This window comes from Ambystoma mexicanum, chromosome 4p, assembly GCF_040938575.1.
Source record: "Ambystoma mexicanum isolate Mex_15411 chromosome 4p, UKY_AmexF1_1, whole genome shotgun sequence".
In the NCBI taxonomy this organism is placed as follows: Eukaryota; Metazoa; Chordata; class Amphibia; order Caudata; family Ambystomatidae; genus Ambystoma; species Ambystoma mexicanum.
Window position 1 is genome coordinate 132,638,364 of NC_090927.1, and position 22,805 is coordinate 132,661,168.

Here is a 22,805-nt window from a genome sequence, read left to right on the forward strand (position 1 = left end):
ACCATAAATGCAGAGGTCACGCGGCAGAAAGCGTGAAGTTAAGAAGCCTTCCCCATTGTAGGTTAGGCCCTGGGGACAGGCAAACACCGGAGTGTCCCAGGAGCGAGAAACACTCTTTTTCCGACAGGCGTGGGCCGCAGAAAGCCAAGAACAGCAGTCTGCCGGCCCGTGCAGAACAGAGGAAAAAGAAGACCTGGAGGCAGCGTAGAGAGCGTACGTGTAAGCAATACCTGGTGAGTTCACTAGCCGATGTGACCCCGGAACGCTCCGCGCCCGCCCGCTGGCCAGGTCTCTTCATTTTGAATACTGAACTGATGTACAAGAAGGTAAGTGGCAGAATGCCGACCTGGTGCAAAAGAAGGGAAGCAGAAGGATAATAATTATTGCAAATAGTGAGCTGATACAAAGAAGTGGCAGAATAAGAACTTTGGGAAAAGACAAGAGAGGTATCATTGTACTTTTAAAGGTCAGAATAACTGCCCAAGTCAAGAGTGAGCAATGTTACAAGAAGTGAATACAAACTACTATTGCCAAAGCCAAAAGGAGGCAATAAAAAAGCAAGTAAATAAGAACCAACACTGCCAAAGCCAAGTGAGGGCAAGTTGTTTGTAGACCCTATTGACAGAGTGCAAAAGAAGCAATTGTGGGAACTGACCTAGTGAGAGAAAGCCATTATCAGCACTTGGTTAATACAAGAATGGGAAAACAAGAGTGGCAAGACAGCTGCCCTTCTGACAGAAAGTAATAAGGAGTAGAGGAGTGTGACCTGCATTGCATGTGGCAATCACAAGGGTGGAACAAACAGCACCAATGTGTTTCATGGGTGTCCAGACAAAGGTTTGAATACATTGTTTCGAAATGCAATAGTTTCGAAACAAAAGTATCGTAAAAAAAAATTTGAATGCCTTTTCTTAAATGTATTTTCTTTTTGGCTTTCGTATAGGAAAAAATACAGTTTTTTCCACAAAAAACAGGGGTTTGTGGGGGAACCACCCCCCCTCCAAAAAAAACATGCATTTGAATTTATTTTTTTCGGTCCTTTTGTTTCAAAACTATTGCATTTCGAAAGAATGTATTCGACCCTTTCACTATAAACCGTTTCATGTCTTCCCAGAAGAAGTAGTCAAAATGGTGTTTTGGAAAGTCAAGAGACTTTAGAAGTTGTTTGAAGCAACCTGCACAATAGAAGTACTTGCAGTAGTGTTAATAGTTTTGTTAATCTTGACAGGCTAGTATACCATGGAAGGGACCTTGTAGCGGTAGACCTGGCAGGTGAGTGGACCAGGTGGATGTCATTAAAGTACTGTGGTGTGGTACAAGTGTTGATGAAGAAGTGGCAAGGCCACTAAAGTGCATTGTGAACTGTTGTGAAACCATCCTGAAACATCAATATTGCTGATGCAATTATTGTGTGAACTGTTGTGGAATTATCCTGACTAAGGCATTTTGTTGATACTGATGAAGTGTGGAAGTATATTTGTTTTTTGAGAAGTTGTGTTAAACTCTCTGGGACAAGTGGAGAGATGAAAGACTTTTTGAATATTTTGAACTGTTGGTCAAGTCCAAGTGAGAGACTTACTGGAGCAAGAAGAACTTTATTAGAACCTTTTTGCAAGATGGAATATCCTTATTTTGAACTGCTGAGTGAGATCCTGTTTGAATCGGGGCAAGGGAAACTCACCCAGGTTACAAGGAGAAACAGTTATCAGGTCTTGAACATAACTGTTATTTCCGTTATATATGAATTGCCATATATTACCTTGTTAAATTGGATGTTGTGAGACAGGCATGGTATCAAGAGAGACACAAACCCAAAAGTAACAGTCTGAAAACCTTTATTATCAAACTTTGTGGGGCTGGTGTAATGCCTACCTGGCTCTAACTCTAAGAGGATTGTTCCATCAACTGATGCTTCTAAGGGCCATTGGTGTCCGTAAATCCAAAGCCAAAGTTCGTCTGTGTCCAAACCTATGCTTGCCCTCACTCTTAAACCAAATGTAAAAATGTAATAGGGGGTCTTCTTAAAGGAAACATGGTGATAATAAAAAGGTCATGTAAACCACAGCTGGTTTCAGGCAGTCTTACCAGCATGTGTAGTTCTGCCAGTTAAAAATAGTTCAACTCAAAAGGGTTGCTCTTGGTACCTTCCACGTAGGGCTCCTGCAGCAAGTCAATGGATTTCGCAATGTCTCTGGGTCTCCTGCGGTGTCCTTCCCCAAGCTTTGATCCTTCCAGTTCCAAACAAAAAAGGCAGTTCCTCTTAGGCCTGTCAGGGTTCCCTTCCCCCTAGTTTAGGACTCTCTTCACAAAGTTGAACAATGTCTTTAGTGGACCTCTTAGGGTTCCCTTCCCCAAGCCTAGGCCCCTCTTTATGAAGTTCAATAAATAAACTAAAAGTTCCTCTTGTCAGGATGTACCTTTCACTGTAAAGTTTGTTCATGGGGGTAGTACCAGAGACTTTAAAGAACGCCGGGATATTTGCTCCTCCCAGGCGCGACCACCATGGCCTCTAACCCCTCTCCTTATTCTCTGGCACCTCTTCCTCTTCTCTGCCTCTTTTACTCTGTCCTATTCCACATTACTATGCTTCCTGCACACCCTTTTCTGTCGTGCACACTTGAACATTCTTTCCACCTTTCTGTGCCTCTTGCACACTTCTTAATGTTCACTGTGCTCTCTCACACCTTCATTTTCCCAATAACGCGCCAATAGTCGCTTGCACCCTCTTTCTCACTTTCAGGCTGCTTGCACTGTCTCTTGGCTGTCCGGTTTCCTTCTCTCTGTCTCTTTACCGTCTTTCTCAGTTTTTGGGTCACTTGTACCCCTTTTCTTTACTTTCGGCTCTTGGCTGTTTCTGCGCTGCTGGCGCACTTGCTCTGTCTGTCTTTATTTTCGCGCCTCTAGCGCCCCTTTTTCTGTAATTCTGCTTTGCTTTCTTCCCGCTTTCCAGTTTTCGCTTGCTTTGCTTTTTCCTTTCTCTTACTTCACTTTGCTTTTTCCCTCTTTTGCTCACTTGGCTCACTTGGCTGTTCACTTTTCTCAACGCTCCTGGTCCTGCTTCAGCCAACCAAACGCTACAGAGTTTCATTCTGGCTCACGAAACCCACCAATAGTAGCGTAGCGCTGGCAAGCAGGTCAATGGGTTCTTGGGTCAAGGTGATGGTCTCACCACCTGCCCCTTGGACGCCCCTAGGACCGGCACACATCCCTGGGGAACGAGCACTGGTCTGAAAAAGGCCAATAGACTGCCTTCCGTCCCGCTCCGGCTTCCTGGAGACACGGCTCCCTCACCACGCTGCAACCTCTCAACCACCAGGCCAGCGTCTCAGCGTCCTGTACCTCACCGGTCCTTCTGGGCGTCTCTTCCTGCAGCCTTCTGCTCCTTGGCTCCTCTGGTCCAGTCAGCATCCCCAGCTCGCTCTCCAATTCTGGCAGAACCACCCATTTTATACTACAGGTGAGAATCAATTAGAGTCAGGTGTGCACAGTTGGAGAAATGTGCCTGACCTTGCCTGACTTTTAGTGGGACAATTCAAAGTTGTTAGATGGTAGGCCTCACTTTGTATCCCTATGTTGTTTCTATGGGTAATCCTTGTTGCTCCCGATTGCCTCTTCCTCATCCCAGTACTTATTGGAAATGGGATGGGGGAGACAGGGTGAGGATGGAAATACCCTATGAAGACTGAGGGAGAGTGGGTTGGTGTGCAATTAGGATAGGGGGAATACCATGTCTCACCCTTAGGTATTCTCCTCCCAATCCCTCGCTTGTCGACCCACCCGCCCCCCCCCCCCACTGTCCCCACAGGGTCGGAATCCTAAAGCAATGGCCCTTCCCTGGCCACCTGAATGGAAGATCCCGGGGGAGTAGGTGAGAGAATACTATTAGGTTTCTCACACTGTATGTATACATGTGAGGGCCAGATTCCTTTTGTTAGAGTGTTTCCTTTAGTTGATTTTGATAGGCAGGGAAATACTCATTATGGTAGGGATAGTGAGGTGTTTGTCCAACCCATTTAAATTAATAAACTGGCATCTTATGAATAAACTTTACAAAGTTGTCTGCCTCAAATTTCTGATCCCTCACACAAAACAGAAAGTTCTAGGACAAAGAAGAGTACAGAGGACATGGAGATGACTGACTGTGCTGGAACAAGGTGGCACAGAGGAGGCATAAAGATCAAGGTGCCAAAAGAAACAAAGGACTTTGACAATCTATCATGGAGGGACTGGCAACAATGTATACGAAGAGACAGTGGAATAAAGCAGTTGTCAAGCCCAGCCAGGAGAGGCAACAGGTGTGGAAACCATGCGGATGCAGAGCAGGAGTTAGAAATCCTACTGGCAGACCGGAGGAATAGAAGAGCAGAGGACGCCAGCTTATCGCTCAGGGAGTTCTTCAAGGGTACAGCTGGAGCGGACCAGAGCACAAAACTGAAAAAACTGAGCAGTACAGTAGAGCGTGGAGCTGCCTCTATGCGGTGGAAGCGGCAGGGAGCCTGAAGAGCTGGAGAGAGGGACCTCAGTCCCAGGAGCTCCAGGAGCCCCGGTAGATACAGAATTCCAAAGGAAGATAACGGGTGGTACGAGAGACCCAGAGAGGAAACAGGGGTGGAAGAGGGGCAGGCTCGAGCGGCTCTCCCCTCGCCAAGTAGTAACAACCAAACTATTGGGATAGTAGAGTGAGCATCCGAGAAGAACTTTCTTGTCACAGTGGCAGCAATAAACCCACTGACCACCAGAGACGGGTCGGGGGCCCTAGCAATATCGAATCAAGCATCCAAGGAGAACTTACTTGTTGCAGTGGCAGAAATAAGCCCGCTGACCACCATAGACGGGGACCATGCCAGTATCAAATCAAGCATCCGAGGAGAACTACCTTGCAACAGTGGCACACATTAGACCACTGACCTAAGTTGGAAGACAAGAGTACCACAGAGAAGAGTTTCCTCACCACAGTGGAAGTCCTGAAGAGACTTACCAAAACACCAACCAAGAGTATAAAGAACACATCAGATGAGTATCTCCTCTTCGCAGTGGTAGTCAAAAGTCCACTTGCTGAATCACAAGGGAACTGTTCATAGGGAATAATATTCCTTAGCATGAAGGCATTGGGAGAGAAGGCTGGACCAAGGAAGACTTTGGGGGCTGCGAGGAACTCATGTTGGCAACAGTAAAGAGAGCCACAAATGATCACAGTTCAAGGGTGTTCGTTGAAAAACGTTTGCAGGGTGTAAAAACGCCTAAACTAAACACTCAAGAAAAGAATGAAGTGTTCTTAAATAATATGTCAGGATGCAGTAGCTTTTTTCTTCCTTCCCCAGGTTTTGAGCACAGGGTAAGATGACATCTTGGAGCACAGCACACACTTGAGCTTTCCCAGCCGAGTCAACTGTATCCCTTGCAGCTATCAGGACCCTCGATGGCCAAGTCTTGTTTCCTTGACAGTCTCTTGCCTTCGAGGGCCTGAGGTGTTCAAATAACAAAACAAAAGTTCCTTCAACAAAATGAAATATTGTTTTCGGCTTTTGCATTGGGTGAGGATTCTTCACCCCTGTATCCCCCTCTTCTGGGGTTGACCCTTGTTCCTTGGTGTCTTGGGTGATCGGTTTCCACCCCTTGGGTCTCCCTCTTCCGGTTTAATATTCTATAATAATTCTTATCGATATCAAGGCCTTTGGGGTTGTGATTTCCTGAATCCATGGTCCTGATAGAATTCTCAAGAAAACAACATACAAACACCAGGTTCTGCTCTATGTATTTCTCGGGTGATAGATTCACCCGTTGGGTGCCCCTCTTCTGGGCGCTGACCCTTTCACTTTCCTTACTTTCTCAAGTTCGTAGATCAAAGACTTTCCACTCTACAGGGATTTTACTTGACCTCCTGTATGACCACTTTGACCTAACTTGGCGGTTCTCCTAAGGCCTTCTGATTTCTGGAGTTTCATTCACACACAGATCGACCAGAGTCTCTCAAGTTAGCACCCACGTGGTGCCGATTTCCCTCTGCAGCTGTTCTCACTTTAACACTTTTCATAGTTCAATGAACTTGGTACAAACGTGCCACTTTGCGATTTTCATTCAGCACAGCCCGGTTCTTATCAGCTCCCCCCTCGACTCACTGGCTGTGATGAACTACTTAGGTTTCTCCATAACTGGAGGCAAGGCCGATACCACGGTAGCAGGAGTTGCATTGCTACCGCTTATCAGCGTCGATACGCTTTGTGTACCGTTGACATCTGTTTCAGCCCACTTGTGCTACTGTCCTCGGTCTTACTATTCCCTCTGCGGAGGTTTCGCATGTCTGCGTCGGAAAGGGCAAGGTTGGGTCTCTCCTCGTCTGCCTCTCGATATTCGCTGCCTTTCTCCTCCTCTTGAACTGCCGGACCTGGATAGTTCTCTCGTCGTGCAGTCTGCCTTGCTCGTACTGTGCTCTCTTACTCCACCTTTTATCCCTGTGGGGAAGGGAAAGGGCTGCCAGGTGTGTGTGTGGTTCTGATCAATTGCCTGACTTTGCCTGACCCTTGTATTGGAACATGTCAGGTAAACGGCTCTGGGGTTAGTCCGTTCTCTGGTGTGTCATGTGAAAGCGTTCGTGTCAGAAAAGGGGGTGGGGGAGTATTCAGTGGTTTTGAATGTCCTACGTGGTAGGATGGGGAAAAGGTGTTCCAGGAAGGGGGATACTGCGTCTCACCCGTCGGTGTCCCACTTCCACTCCCAGAGAACCCCCCATCCAAGTGATCCTCCCACACTGGTCCACCTCCAGGAACTGGATCCAATAGCGATGGCCGTGTCCTTGCTACCTGGATGGCAGACCCCCAGAGACTAGTGAGTGAGACACCTTTAGGTTTCTCACAGGACCTAGTGAAGAAAGCTCGGCAGGAGCTGCAAGAGTTACAGAGACAGCTCTTTGACAAGAGGAGGAAACCCAGGAGAAGGGAAGCATTCTCCGGGTGAAAGGCCTTTTCTTTTGCTTTGAACATTCAGAGATTTTCAGGAGAAGGGAGGCAGTCTCAGCAGGATAGCTCAGGGGCAAAGTGCTCGCCTTGGAAGCAAGACGACACGGAGCAGCACAGGTTCGATCCCTGGGTCTGCGCTTAGAAACCTCTGGGTATTAAGCACGTTATAAATAACCTATCATATCATATCATTCTCCTGAACATTAGAGACAGCAGACACGAGGAGAAAGGAGGCATTCTCCTGGTGAGAGGCCTTTTCTTTTGCTTTGAACATTCAGAGCTTTCCAGGAGAAGAGAGGCATTCTCCTGGACGTTTACCCTACTGGATACCAGGAGATGTGAGGTACTGTCCTGGGGGAAGAACTTTGTTATTTAGAACTTCATTTAAGGGATAGAAGCATGGTTTTTGGACAAGGACGATTATCATTTGACAAGCATTTTGAAATTTCCTTATTTTCCGAGGTTGAGATAGGGAAACCCCTCATAGAGACAGGGACAGTTAGGTTTTGTGGTTTTAAAATAAAAGTCTATAACCCAAACCATGGCCTCTCCTTGTCGTACTCCTTCTTCAACGCCCTTATTACTGTTAACAATGTAACTGATAGTACCCCATATTCTTATTTACCATGGCCATGTAAATATTTTGAATTATTTTAGGCATGTTTCATCCTTACGGTGTCTATCCATCTCTATCACGAGATGTTTGTGACCGGTTATTGGAATCTGCTAAGTTTTCCCTTGTGGCGTATTGCTGGCTCCATGCTTAGAACTATACTCAATGAGGAAGGCTTAAATGGTTGCACCGCCAGGTTCAAGTCAGGCGGAAGCAGTGTAAGTAGAACATGGCTTCACAGCATGAGTGTGGATCCCACCACTGTGTGCGGAAATGCCCAGCGAGTGCTCTCGGAGATCACAGCCAGCTTCCTTCCTGATGTCATGAGTGGGTAGCCAATATTGGTTTTAAGTGAAAATATCTTTTTCACTTGACTGAAATAGAAAAAGATCAATTTAGAAAGACAACCTGGAAACTGCACCGAAAGAGGGAAGTTGTGGGTATCCCAGGTAAGGGTTTTTGGGTGTGTATCTGTCTGTGTGGGGTACTAGGCGAATGTTTGTGACAGGGAAAGGTGGGGGAGGGGGCATGGGAGTAGGTAAACGTGAGTACGTTTGTGATGTCTGTGTAAGTGTGACTGTGGTCGAGGGTTGCTGGGAATGCGTTTAGACGAGGAAGAGAGGTGGCCATGAAGGAAAGGGAGAGGTGAATCCTGCAAGCACAGGAGACAGTGGGAGTGGGGCGGCGGCGGAATTGTTTTTCTTGAGGATGGGGGTGAAACCTCCTCTCCCGCCAAGAGATGCAATATTTCCACATTTGAAGGTCGCACAGAAACAGCTGGAAAAATAAATAAATACATTTGTTCTTTTCTATATGCAGCCTTCAAAACACAGAAATAAAATATAGAACCCCATGGCTCACGGTTTCAGGCTATGTGTCCGCAGCTGTGCTAAAGTGTCTCTTCTGACTGTGACAAAAGCTCATTTGGGACACTATGGCCGCTTGTCAGTGTGGGGTTCTTGCTCTTGTGTACAGAGGTGGATGATTGTGGGGTTTTCTCACTAATGAAAAAGGCAGTGCTGCCAAGTTCGGGTCAGGCTAACATTGAGATCTGAGGGTTAGAAGAGTAGAAAAGACAGTGCAACACCAACCACTGTTTGAAGGAGTCACTATGACCCGAGACCTCTGAAGGTACCATTCCATAATGACTCCATAATTACCTAGATATACCACACATGGTCCAAAGAGCCGCCCCAGGACCTTCCATGAATGCAAAATCTGACTACGTCACAGTACGCATGGTGGATAGCTCATGGTAGGTCCATATTTATGCTAAAAAACCACAACAATTCCAGTTCTTCAGTGACATGTACTGCATATATTGCTTTTACTCGTAAATGGTCCAACATAAAAACTATTTTCAAATAGTGTTAAATGCACGGCAGGTACTTACATCTTAATTTGTCCAGTATTTTTCCACCACACATAGTTGCTAACATAGATTTCACAGAAAAGACGGTCAACTTCCCATGACCTTCACTGTAAAAATAAAATACATTGATGAATTCATATGAACTGAAAAAATGAAATGATATAAATAAATTGAAGGTTTGATGATTGCACAGAGCATTAAAGTAAAATCTCATCATGCTAATTCTCATTTGAAAATATTATTTTTTCTCACTAAAACACAATACAATAATAAAACACGCCACTGTGAGGAGCCAGGAATGAGACGCGGACACAGGGGATTCATGGTTTTAATCAAAGACTTTTATTTAAATAAAAGGGGGTTGGGAAATGCTGCTCTGTCCCTGCTCTAAGAGGTGATTCCCTACCTAAAATTAAAACAAAGGGTCTGTCAAATGTCAGAATGTCCGAAGCAAAACGTCCTGTGTCCAAAGTACTATTCTTGCCCTCACATTCTAAAAATCAACGGTAAGGTCAAAAGGGAAATTGTCTTTGGCCTTTAGTAGTGCACACATGTTCAAAAAAAGGAAATGCGGAACTCCAAAAAATAAAGTTCAGAAGGATAGAGTTCCTTGTTCCAGAGGGTGGTTCCCTTCCCCTGGATATCAGTTCCTTAAGTTTCTCTTCATCAACAACACAACTGGTTTGTCTGTATCTTGTAAGGATATCCGGTGTATTCTCCTGCCAGGTTTTCTCTCTTCTTTAATATGTTTCAACAGCCTTTTGCTAGTTCGGATATATCCTTATCAGGACTTCCTTGAGCAATGTATATTACACACTGTTCAACTTGACCACATCTGGTCTGGTATGCTTTCCTGACAGAGTTTTCTCACATGAACACACTTGAAACTTGCATCTGCCTGGTATACTCTCCTGCCAGGGCGCTACAGGTGGTAAATCTGTCACATCAACAGCTAACTCCTTTTGAGACCAATGTATTAGACAAAGTCTTACATTTCCTTTGTGCCCAGATGCTAGCTACAACTATGCACAGACAAGAATAGACTTGCATCAGTTTATACAAAAAATACAATAAATAAAATACTATGCTAATGAGACCTAAAAAGAAGCCGAATAAAGAAAAAACGTCTAGACTCACAATTGGGGATTTACCGGCAGTGATATCACTGTATGAATTGGAGAACTCTGAGGGTGATGATGTGAATGCAAGAGATGAAGATACTGAATGGAGAAGTGGAGACTTGATCCATATACCAATCAAGACTGCACTGACAGAAGAAAGTGGATTCAAACCCAAGTCAAAATTCTACCCGATAACAGAAAATTATGCCCATCTAGACAGGTTTGTAGACCTAGGTGAAAAAGAATATGTAGGAAAATCTAACCAGAATTCAAAACACTGGGAAGCCATAAAGGTATTAAGAAATGATGATACTATTGTCATAAAACCCTCAGATAAGGGTGAAAAATGAGCTAATAATGGATAAATCACACTATATGGCAGAAGCAATATGACAACTAAGAGATCCTAATCATTACCAACGACACAATAGAATCCGACACAATAATATCAAGCAACATATGAGGAAATAGCAAAAGGATGGCTAGAAAATGGCCTACTAGAATGGGAATAAAGAGTATCTGAGGGTTAAACATCCAGTGATCCCAACAATCCATTTTTTAACAAAGGTACATAAACGCTTACAGAAAACACCAGGGAAACCAATCATTTCAGCTATGGGATCACTCCTAGAAAAAACCTCCAGGTACATTGACAAATATTTGTTCCCCTTTGTATCCACATTACCATCATATATCAGAGACACAATGGACTTTCTCAGTAAGATACCAGACCTTTATTGTAAGGAAATGTACCTATTGGCCAGCATCGAACATGAAAACAGTATCGGAGCAACAACAATTTTTGCTAACCAAATCAGCAAGTTCAAGAAACCACTCAATTATGCTATTGTAAATGCTAAAATTATGTTTAGAACATAATGGCCCTCATTACAACCCCAGCGTTAACCAATGGCGCTATTAGCGCCATGGTTAACGCCGGTAATTTACCCGATCCGCCATGGTGACATGGGGAATTACTGTCCCATTCCAAGGTTGGCGGGGCGGTAATTCCCCATTTACCATTGGCCCTTCCCCATTCCCATTTTTGCCCCATAGGGCTCAATTGGAATGGGGAAGGCGGTTATTACGGTACCGCAAAATGCGGTACCGTAATCACCTTCAAGGTCCCTTTGCGGGTCCTTCCCTTAACGCTGGGTACAGACCAGCTGTTAAGGTCGGTACCCGCAAAAGGACCTCGTAATCAGGCGTTAAGGGATTACTGGTACCAGTACCCTTACCGGCACCGGTAATCCCTTAACGCCAGGGTTGTAATGAGGGCCAATGTGTTTCTATGCAATGGAACGTATTACAGACATTCATGTGGTGCAGCCATGGGTACGATCTTTGCGGCCTCATACACTAATTTATATATCGGAGTATGGGAAAAAGTAATCTGGCACACAGAAGATCTACAAAAGTACACAGAAAATAGAGCTTTGGACTCGGTACATAGATGAATTGTTCATTCTATGGGAAGGAACATCGAAAGAATGGTTAGAGTTTGTATTGATTATTAAACAATACAATTTAAAGATCACTTAGAAACCATCATATATTTGGATATATATATATATATTAAAATAGTGGACAAGAAGATACAAAGTGAAATGTACAGAAAGGAAACAAGTACAAATGCTGTATTACATGCAGATAGTAGCCATCCCAATAGCTTAAAGAAGTGCATACCTTATGGTGAGTTCATCCGCATCAAAAGAGACTGCTCATAGAGAAATAATGTATACAATTCTCTAGGGATGCAGCATGAAGATTAAAGGAAAGAAAATACTTAAAACAAATAATTGAAAAGGCGTATGAGAGGTCCAGGATCTTGAATAGAGAAGACTTATTGGTAATCAAAATTAAGAAACATGAAAAAGGTGAGAACAAGGATACACTACGGTTTATAAAAACATATAACTAATGGTCTGAAAAAATTCAGAAAATTCTTGATAAATAGAGAACTCTGAAGCAGGATAAAGACATTGAGACCAAAAAGGAGCAATGGTAACTTACAGGAAGCCACTAACAATAAGAAATGTATTAGTCCCGAGCTTCCTGGCATCCAAAAACAATAGGAAATATTGGCTGTCCACAAAGAAACTGGGATTCCTAAAATCTCAGAAATGTAAAGCTTCAGACATGACATGGAGTGAATACAACAAAATATAAACACCCACGTACAGGAAGTAAGCCGGTTGGCTCTACGGACCTCGCACCAGCCCCACGGTCTATCGGTCAGCACCGAGAGGAGTACCGTTCTCCAGCCAGCGTCTCCCTCTCAGCTGTAGTGATAGCGGACGTAAACTTCCCGCTTTCAACTGCAGTTCCCCAGTGAGGGAGCCTCCAGCCTCTCCCTGGCACAATCCTTTGGTGGCCAAAGCGGTTCCCAGGGCTCCCCAGTGGTCCCCAATTCTCCACAAGGTGTTGGGGTGCAAGGGTTCTCCCTTCTCTTCTCTGGAACAGCAGTTCAAGGCCCCTTCTTCTGACACAAACAAATCCTGCAGCCAGGTCCTCCAGGGAGGGCCTCTGTCATATTTCCTGAGTCTTTCCTCGCTTTTATACTGGCTCTGACCAATAGTATTTTGGGAAAGACTAGACCGCTGTATGTTGTTCTTGTATGTAATCCTCATTCCTCCATTCCTCTCCCTCGTCACAGTACCAATCTTATAACTCCCTTGTGAGTCATTGGAGACCTTCTTCATCGCAGTACTGGGAAAGGGATCTTCATTTAGGTTACTCGTATTCGTCCTCATCCCAGTACTTTTTAGGGCAATGGTAGGATAAGTACAAGCCACAAGTCCATTATGGAAGATATTATCCTTACGGTTGTAGGAAGGAGGTCTACAGTCTCTTAATTGGCAGGGATACAGTGTCACGCCGGATGTCTTGCCATTCCCCTAAGGATCGCCTCCCCTCATGTGATCCTCCCTCAACCTGCCAACCCCAGGGTCAGGATCAGGTAGCAGCTGCCGTCCCCTGGCCACATGAGGAGAGGTCACCGCGGGGAAAGAAATGATGACATCATCAGATTCATCACACCACATAAGGGTAACATAGCGAAGAAAAAATTTTGTACGAGTTGACCGCTTGAAAATGTTTTTCTCGTCATTTCAGAGCAGACCATTGATCCAGGGGCACCCAAATAGAGGTGCCATAACCCACACAGTGGGATGGTGGTTCCAAGGCCCCCAGTGCCATGTACCATGCTGCACCCTCAATACTCTCAGATCACTGGCCCAAAAGCTGCCTCCACCAGTGTGTGCAAGATACTAGACGTTGCGAAAGAGTGAAGGAGACACATAGGGTGAAGCACAGCATGATGACAGATGCATTAAAGTGACAGACATACGAGGAAGCAATTTTAAGGTTTCTATAGCAATCAATTTGAAGCATGTCCTAAGGAACACCGTACAGAGGATAGAGGCGAGTATGGGCAGGGTAATGAGAGAATCAATGGGTCTGCGATGGAATCCAAAAAGGACTGACTTGGTGTAAACAGCACCAGTACTGGTCTGTAGGGCTGGAATAAGGGTAGAGTCAGAATGAAAGCCCTGTTAATCTGGTAGCTAAACGTGGCAGGTTACATTAGGCTGGGGGGAAATGGATGTCTCAGTGGCCATCAAGGTTCTATTATACAGAAACCAATGAGGTTTCATCAACGTAGAGCTCCCTACCTATCCTCCACCCTCATGTCATGCCAAGGGCAACCATGGTCCCTGTGCTTGCACATTTAGCTTCAGGGTAAAGTGGTTGGTACTTGTTCTCAAATAATGCCACCTAAAACAATGCAGAGAATGGAAATCATTCATGGCGGTGAAGAGGAGACTCAGTGGGTATCAAATATGCCATGTTATTTCCTGCCAAGCTTAGAGTTGAACACTCAGACAAGGTCTACTTCTTCACGGTCCCTGATGAAGCGATGAAATTCTTGGACTAACAGTTCCATGGTTGATTCTGGTCACCCGTCTAGCTGCTAACGGTTGTCTCTATATTCCGCAGTTGGGGTGCTAACATATGAACTTATTGCACTCGGGCTGTACTGGCTTTAGTGCTAGTCACCTCGATCTCCCCTGCGACAGCTCCAACTGTAAACGGCTTTGCTCTTACACTGGCTACTACTGCCCTGCAGCTGTGTGGACCGATCTGCACGAAGCAAACAGCCCCCCTATGCTGAGTTACAAATGTTTTTTTTTCCGGTACAGGGTATTCACCCCTTTGTTTAGGAGGGTGGTGGGTTATGTTAAATTTAAAATGCTCGACATGTGTGACTGGGCTGTCAGATGCCTACAATTCTCTGTGCTGGTTCTGAAGATGTGCTTTCCATGGGTCTGTCATGGTCCCAAAGCTCGCCTCTCACTAAGTTGGTATGGCAGCTGATACCTTGGGGTGCATGAGCTGGAATGTTAGGGGTCTGGGTAATTACGGCAAGATGCGGAAGCTTCAGCTTTACGCTGAACATAAGGACCAAATCCTTTTTCTGCGAGAAACTCACGCCCTAGCCCCGGGTTGCACTAGATTCGCCAGAAGCTGGGGTCCACAGCGCATTTGTACACAATACTGGGCATTGAGGATTTTCCTTCGGTTAGGGCCCTGGGTCTGATGGCCTAACCCTAGATTTCTACAAATGCTTTAAATTTGCCCTGGCGCCCCGTTTATCTGCACTATGGGATGAGTCTTGCGTTGCCAGAGTGCACCCCCTCTACACTTAGGGAGGCGGTTATCACTGTGCTCCTCAAGCCTGATAAACCTGCCACCCTCTGTGGCTCATACTGTCCCTTATCGCTTATTAACAGTGATGTTAAAATCTTTGCGAAGGTACTCGCTTGTCGACTTGCCCCATACTTGACCTACCTGGTGCACCCTGATCAGTCTGGCATTGTACGCAGTCGCTCCACTGCCCTCAAACGTAGGCGTTTGTTAATATATTGGCACAGGTTGGCCCTAGCACTGATGCGGTTGCCGCTGTGCTTGATGTGCAGAAGGCTTTTGATTCGGTGTCCTGGCGCTTCCTCTGGGCAGTGCTTACAAAGGGTAATTGTAGGCCCTGCTTTATCTCATGGGTTCGGTTGCTTTACACAGTACCGGCTGCCAGGTTCAGTACTAACGGACGGCTCTCCCGGCCGCTTGATATCTGCAGAGGCACCAGACAGGGCTGCCCACTTTCCCAGCTTATTTTTGCCATAGTTATTGAACCCCTAGCAGATTTTGTGCAGCAGAGACATGTGTGTAGGGGGTGCGACTATCTGGCCCCCCGAAAATATTTCACTGTACGCAGATGACGCTTTGCTTTACATCAGGGACCCAGATAAGAAACTTGCCCCCATTATGCAAAATGTCCTTCGCTTTTGGGTGCCTGTCCGGGCTTAGAGTCAACTGTGCCAAATCGGACCTCTTCCCCGGATGTTGTTAAGGCTCTGACGGACCTCATGGGGTTCTCCTGGCCCCCAACGAAATCAAATATCTCGGGGTAGTGGTCACTAGGAAGCAGGTCTCGCTGTACGACCGGAACTTCGGATCCTACTTGCAACAACTCAAGCCGAAACTGTCCGCCTGGGCCATACTACCCATAACTCTTGCCGGTAGGGTTTCACTCCTTAAAATGATAATCCTGCCACAACTGCTTTACCGCTTCTTAAATGTCCCGATATGGCCTGGTTGTTGTGAATCGGGGCTCCTGTGCCCGCTCTGACCCTCATCGCCCCTAACCCCAGAGGCCTCCATCATTGCATTTTCGGAATATGACATCCCCTTTTCTGCAACACTGGCATTTGCCCTGGCGACAGACCGCAGCCACATTACATCTTGGGCGCTCACGTGATCATGTCAGCTGTTGCACACAACAAGTTAGGCCTTAAGCGGATGCATAAATAACATTCTGGCCCACTGCCAGGTGCTTCTGATTGGCTCCGTTCTCTCTAGTAGCGCTACTTTCTCTCTTGTACTTTTTTATCTCCTTCCTGACGAACCCAGCCTGTTACACAGACTCACCCAATGCCTACCGATTGATACCATGGCTTACCAGCACGTTACCGGACACTGCCTGCTATTGGATTGCCTCTTGCCTGCTGATTTTGTTCCTCGGATTACTAGCACATTGCCAAACCCTGCCTCCTATCGGACTGCGTCTTGCCTCACCTCGGAGCTTTGCACATTTCTTCATTGCAGCAGAACGCTCGGATCCTTCAGCGTTCATTCAGGTACTTTTTCCCTGCATAGTGTGACTTGCCCATACTCCACCTCACGGCTCTTTGTATGCCCATACTTACTTACCAGTGAGCTTCTTCTTGCTTACCAGTGGTTTCCATCCAACTTCAGTGAACTGCCTTGTCCGTATGTGCACTTGGGACGCCCCGCAGTTAAGAAGTGCACCAACCCGGCTCAAGAGCGGCCCTCGTTCTGACCGGGTTAGCTTCCTCTCCTAACCTTCCTGTTTGTTATTTTACCCTAATGTTTTCTTCCAATCCACTCTCTTGCTCTTCCTGGTTACCCTGCTACTTGACTGCTCTCATACCATGTTGCCTGGTAAGAAGGGTTTTTGTTCCTTTATTTCAGTATAGGATAGGGACTTGATACAAGGGTATTAATTGTTTATATCTTAACTTTAGGTACTAAAGAACAGCTCACCTGGTCCTTATTCCCTATTTCACCAAGCTCCATCAAATCAGGTTAATAAACACACCAAGAGTTGCATTCTCTGTTTTACCATTGGCAATAACCTTGTTCTTTCTTTCCTTGCAGCTTGGGTCATTAGCAGTGTTACTACCCGCTCTTTCGCTTGATCAACTCTTCTGTCTGGTTGTCTTCGACTACAGCAGAGGAGTGTATCGAGAGGAAGAGCTCCCTCAAGTGAGGAGGCCTGAGTTAAGGAATAACCCAGGCTCTTCAATCAAGCTGAACGGGTCAGGAAGACTTCTAGCTGCCCCCGATTTTGAGAAATACTGGCTGGTTGCACAGGCCTAATACGCGGCGTACTGGTTTGCTGATGGTCTCCCCACGCAACACATGTTAGAATTGAGCGGCACGCAGTGGGGCATAGGGTTTTCCGCGCCTTGATACTTCCCCCACTGTGGCTGGATCCAGAGGTGTCCAGCCCTGCTGCCGCTACTGCGCTGGCCTGTGACAAAATTAGAAAACTGATCAACAACCCTCACCCATTTCATATGGACCTCCCGATGAGGGACTTCTATCCGGGGTTTCCCAGAATAAACAAAACTGCCGCTGACAGGTGAGCGGCTTCGGGCTACTCTACCTTCGCCGATATGTTTGAGATGGGTTCCCTTATATCTTGGTTCGATCTACCTAAACTCCAAGTTGAGCGTTCCTCTGTGTGGTTACAGTACAATGGGTTACATTGTGCTTTTAAGAAACTGTAGAGGGAGTTCCTAGCAATCCCCGGACGAACCACTACTTGCATTCATTGCATGTGCAGTTGTGCCGACTGGGGTGGTGTCTTCACTGAATAGGCAATTCCAGGCTCGAATCAATAAACCACTTACCAAACTCCATGAGACGTGGGGTAGAGATTTAGAGACTGCTATCACATTTGACGGTTGGGAAGCCATGTGTAGGCGGACCCGCAAGGTCTCCCTTAATGCCATGTTCCATCTCATTCAATTCAAGGTGTTGCATAGATTTCATTACACCCCTGTCCGGTTGCACATAATATCACGTAATCACTCCTCCCACTGCCCCAGATGCCACACTGATGGCTCAGGCTACCTCCACTTGGTTTGGACCTTTCCCAAAATAGCTGGGTATTGGGAAGGGGTTTGCTCTACTGTATCCACGATGCTTGACTGTACCATCAACCCGAACCCAATTAACTTTGTTCATGAATTCTCGTCACTCAGCGGTATCTGCCGCAAGCTGGCCAGCCTATTCATGGTTCTTGCCGTGCACTGTATCCTACTGCTATGGTTGAGGCCTACCAGTCCCACTGTTCCCCAATGGCTCAGTGATGTCACCTGGGCATCTGAAGTGGAGGAACTCTGGATCTCTTTGCAACCTGTCTCGTGTGACCCTCTGGATATTTGGCCCCCATATCTTCGTGGCCTCACCGCAGATAGTGGTGGCGACACAGCCTCTCCTGTCCCCCTGCACCCCTAGTTAATCCAGATAATTGTATGTGTCTGAGATGGTCTCACACCTTACCTTGAACTGTTCTTAGATTGTGATGTGTTGTATGTGACTGTGGGTTTCTGCCTTTATCATGCTAATACGGTTACTGTTATTTTATGCATTTGGTTGTCTGTGTCTCTTGTCGAGCAGGTAATAAATAACGTTTTCTTTTTTAAAAAAAGGAAGCTGAAGAAACACCTTTATTTTTGCTAGTTGCATCACAGATCTCTCTACATTTGAATTCTTCATTTTAGGGCCTTCCCAAATACATGATCAACAGGCTGCTTTGCTCCTTCTCGAACTCCCAAACAGAGCTCATATTAACCCTACCCTGAGACATCTTCACTGCATTCCGTTCTGGAACTGAATCCTTCTTCAAACCTTGTGCATTGCTCTCAAGGTTCTACTCTACACCTATTGTCTTTGTCCCCAAACTCAAACCCCATGTCCCAAATCAATCTCTTCATTCTTCCTTACTCCACCTTCTCCGTCAACCCTTTAATCGCATCAAATGGGCTGAAAGGTCCTTTTCAGTGAAGGTCCCTACTTTATCGAACAATCCCCCATTGAAACTAAGACGTACAAATTCCTTCTCAAATTCAGGAGCAGCTCCAAACCTCTAGCCTGTAACTGGCATAGCCATTCCTCTCGTCTATTTAGTACTGCTCAGAAACATAATGCCCTTTATGAGGCGTACATTTATGCTCAATAAATAGAAATAACAGAAGTGTGTGCCCATTCCACGCTGGTCTACAGGGACACAACAGATATTCTTCCTGTATTTGACCCACTTTCCTCTTTGTTTTGTTTTTTGTAGAGAGTACATGCATGACAAAGTCACTTCAAAGCACCAAAAGTGAGACAGGGTGGGAAAAGAGATGGAAGGAGATCAGGGAAAGAGGGTACGATTAAGTTAATCTGCTTCACAATAAAATGCAGAGAGAATGATAAACCCTGACCATCGAGTAATGGCTAGTGCCAACCACACTTCAACTGATACCTCCCTGGGACAGGGATAGTAATACGGTTCTAGCCAGTTCTTAAGTATTGTGTCCACCGCCTTCATTCAGTAAGGCTGAAAGGGCCCCCCATGAACATTTGCAGGCAAGCCCTCCCCACACCTAGCCCCATCTCACAGGAATGTTACTTTTATGATCTTGGGCCTAAGCACAGGCTTGTCATAGGAGCATGCAGAATGCTGTTGACTCCATTCATAACTCTCGCTCATGCCTTCAGTGATAAGTTATGTCATGCCAGGCACATCAAATACTATTCAAGCCTCACCTTGTCCAAGTCCATTATTCTAATCTATTCACACACAATATTGAAGAATCTAGTCTGGTTACATGTTTGAACTACATTTTAGAATCACATTCAATTCAAGGAAATATGAAGATTGGTGAGTAAAGTTCCGTTTATGAAAGTGGGCTCTTGGGCTGTCAGGGAGCATGAGAGCAGCTGCTGGGGTCGCACAATACAGGAACGAGGACTGTTTAAACACTCCAGGGTAACCACTGCCATGAACTGGAAGCACATGGCCAGTGGCTCCATGCTACCTACATATTAAACAACAGCATTAAAGTTCCAATTCTACAGGTCTTCAGAGTCAGGAGTTGTCATTTTCTAACGGAACACATACAACAACGACCTAGGCTTCCAAGTGGAGTTCGGCAAGCATGCAAACATTTACCCCCAAGATGCTGAAATCCTGGGGAAACACAGATGGCAGATGGAATCGCACACACACCTTCGATATTGCCTTCAATTCTGGTACTACTGAGGATCAAACAAAGCCCTTAACATTGGGGTTGTTGAGGCCAAGAAATTCTGAAGCTCTCAATGTTACAGGTAGATAAATACCTTTAGTAGTACACTGAGACGTTGCTAGGGTGGGGGGGGGGCTGAGGGGGATATAGACCCGGGTCTTTTGAATGTAGCCCCAGATAGAAGCTCAGGGGCTACAACCAAAAGGCTAGCAAGCCCTGAGTCCTGACAGTCTTGACATTAATGTAGCCACAGATCTTTTTCAGACCTAACAACACCCCTAGAGTACATCCATATAGCACAGTTGACAGGGTGTGTTGTGTTAATGTGTATTTATATAGTGAGAAATCCCTTAAGTGCCCAAGGTTACTATAGGGGAACAGAGCTGAACGCTAAAGAGCGCAGACTAAAATCATTTTCCCTGGCTTTCTAAAGCAACCAACACTTACCCCAATTTTGTGGTTGGACCATTTTGCCAGAACCTTTGTTATTCTACACCCCCGAGCACGGTACTTCTAATATATACCAAAAACTCAACCTAATCTAGTTAGGAGTAAAATCAAACTGCTGGATTCATGTCAGAGCGGTCTCAGATCTATATGGAGCGCAGAGCCCCAAATCTGGTACAATGTTCATTCATCAACTGTGTTTTTTTGATGGGTTTTTTGCCGACATATTTTTGATTTAAAAGCTAATATCGAAAAATATGAGGGGTTATGGGTATGGGTATATAAGGGGTGAGGTGGTCGGGAATATTTAATTTGGAAGGTCCGTTCGGGGGAACCCCTCAAAAACAAAAATAAACATTTTCAAATTGTTTTTTCAAAAAAAATAATTTCGGCAAAAAAAACATTGAAAAAAACACTGTTGATGAACGAACATAGAACCGCAAATCTACAAAGTTAACACAGCCATTTATTTATTTATTTATTACATTTGAATAGCGCACAGCAGACCCTGGGCATCGAGGCGCTGTTACTTGCAAGGAGCTTAGTTACAGGGTTAGAGCAGCAGAGAAAAGTAGTTACAAGTTGTACTATTATACATTAGGGTACATATATACATGGTACATTTATGGGGTTTATCAGGTTAGCTGGTGGTCGTGGCCATGATTTTCACCATTTCTCAAAAGTAAAAAAATGGACAATCAGAGGATGGAGAAAATCTGGAAAGGCTAAATAATCCTGATGCCTTGACTAGATGCAGAGATATTCTGATACCTTACAGTGAGGCTATCTTTAAAGTAAGTGTTTGTTCCTACATGAACAAATAACCGAAGTCAATAACAAACCCAAAGAACGTTTTGCTATTGTTGATTTCTTCCTGAATCCTTATTGTGCCCAGAATTCCATTATGCTTTTCCTGGCCAAAGACAAGAATATCAATACTTTTTTCCGAATATCTGTAAGGGTGCAGAAGTAAGGCTCGGACACAACACTTACAGACTTTTGCATATGGACTTTTATTAATAATAAATGGGTTGGAAAATGCCTCTCTATCCCCAAGGCTAAGAGGGGTTTCTCAGCCTCATAGGAAACAAATGATATTGTCAAAAAGTCTGAAACTAAAGATTCTGTCACTGTTGTGTCCCATAAACTTACTTCTGTCGCTAATACCAACTATTTAACATAAGTGTGTAGGGCTGATCTCCTCTCAAAGGAAATTATTTATTTATTTGTATTTATTCATTTATATACGGGATGAACAATGCTCTTTTGATCATAAAAGAACGGACAATAAATATGAAATCAGATTTGATGGGAAGCAGTGAGCTTCTTACAATGGGGTGAGTTTCAGGTACATTCTGACCAGGCTGTGGAAGTGAGTAAATGGACCAGTCATCGAGAACAATACATGCACGAAATAAAAGTGCTCTTCGTGTTTTCAAACAAATGCAAAGTTCCCAGTTTTACTAGTAGAAGAAAGTGTTGAAAAATAATGTTCCAAATGGTAAAGTTCTAAATTTAGGGATGTACTTCTTTCCCCTAGCTTCTTTCTTATTTTGTGTCTCTGAATATTTGGCGAGGAGCTGTTTGTTTTCACAGTTCCTAGTTGTTATTTGTGTGGTATGCTTTGCTCCGCAAGCAAAGCTCCTTAAAGGGATGGTCTAGTAAAAATTTTTATTTAAAAAATAGATAGGCCACATAAAAAAAAAAATACTAGCATCCTCCGTTTTAAAACTTCCTATGTAAAATTTTGAGCTATTCAAGCTCAAAATTCAAAAAAACAAGCACAGGGGCGCAGCCATTTTGTGAAATGGAGGCCCTCCTGTGCTGGCTTTTGCTTTTGCGGCACTAATGAAGGAAAAGCCAGCCAGCTGTAGTAAACAAAGTCTACCGCTGGGTGGCTTTCCCTTCATTAGTGCCGGGACTCGGAGGACGCGGACCGGAGACCAGAACAGGAAAGCTGCAGCTGAATCTCGGTAAGTGCTATTTATTTTTTTTACAAAAAATAAGCACTAGCTGCGGTTTCTTTTCTAAGTTTTCCGGGCTGGAGGAGCCCGGTAAACTTAGAAATAAAACCGCAGCTTTAAAAACGTTGTATTTATGTTTGCGGTCGCTTTTGAAGCGACCGCAAACATAAATACAACGTTATTGTGTTGGAAAACGCTGCGGTTTTTCTTTCCAGGTTTCTCAGGCTCCTCCGGCTCGGAGGAGCCTGAGAAACTCGGAAAGAAAAACCGCAGCGTTTTCCAACACAACCGCGTTGTGTCTGCCTGAATCTGCTTTACCATTTGGCCCCAAATGGAAAAGCAGATTCAGGCAGACACAACGCGGCATTGCGGAAAACAACCGCGTTGTGTCTGCCTGAATCTGCTTTTCCATTTGGGGCTCTCGGGCTCCCCACAAATGCTTGAACCA

The 22,805-nt window shown here is 45.1% G+C and overlaps 1 protein-coding gene across 7 annotated transcripts in view; it reads right to left on the reverse strand.

Moving 5' to 3' along the window:
• Positions 1-22,805, reverse strand: part of DTNB (dystrobrevin beta) — a 1,559,893-nt gene that overhangs the window by 1,092,017 nt on the left and 445,071 nt on the right. For all 7 annotated transcript variants that reach the window (XM_069605562.1, XM_069605560.1, XM_069605561.1 and 4 more), the window contains one exon: positions 8,963-9,048. In XM_069605562.1, the coding sequence (XP_069461663.1) occupies positions 8,963-9,048 (86 nt within the window). The remainder of the gene's footprint in view (positions 1-8,962; positions 9,049-22,805) is intronic.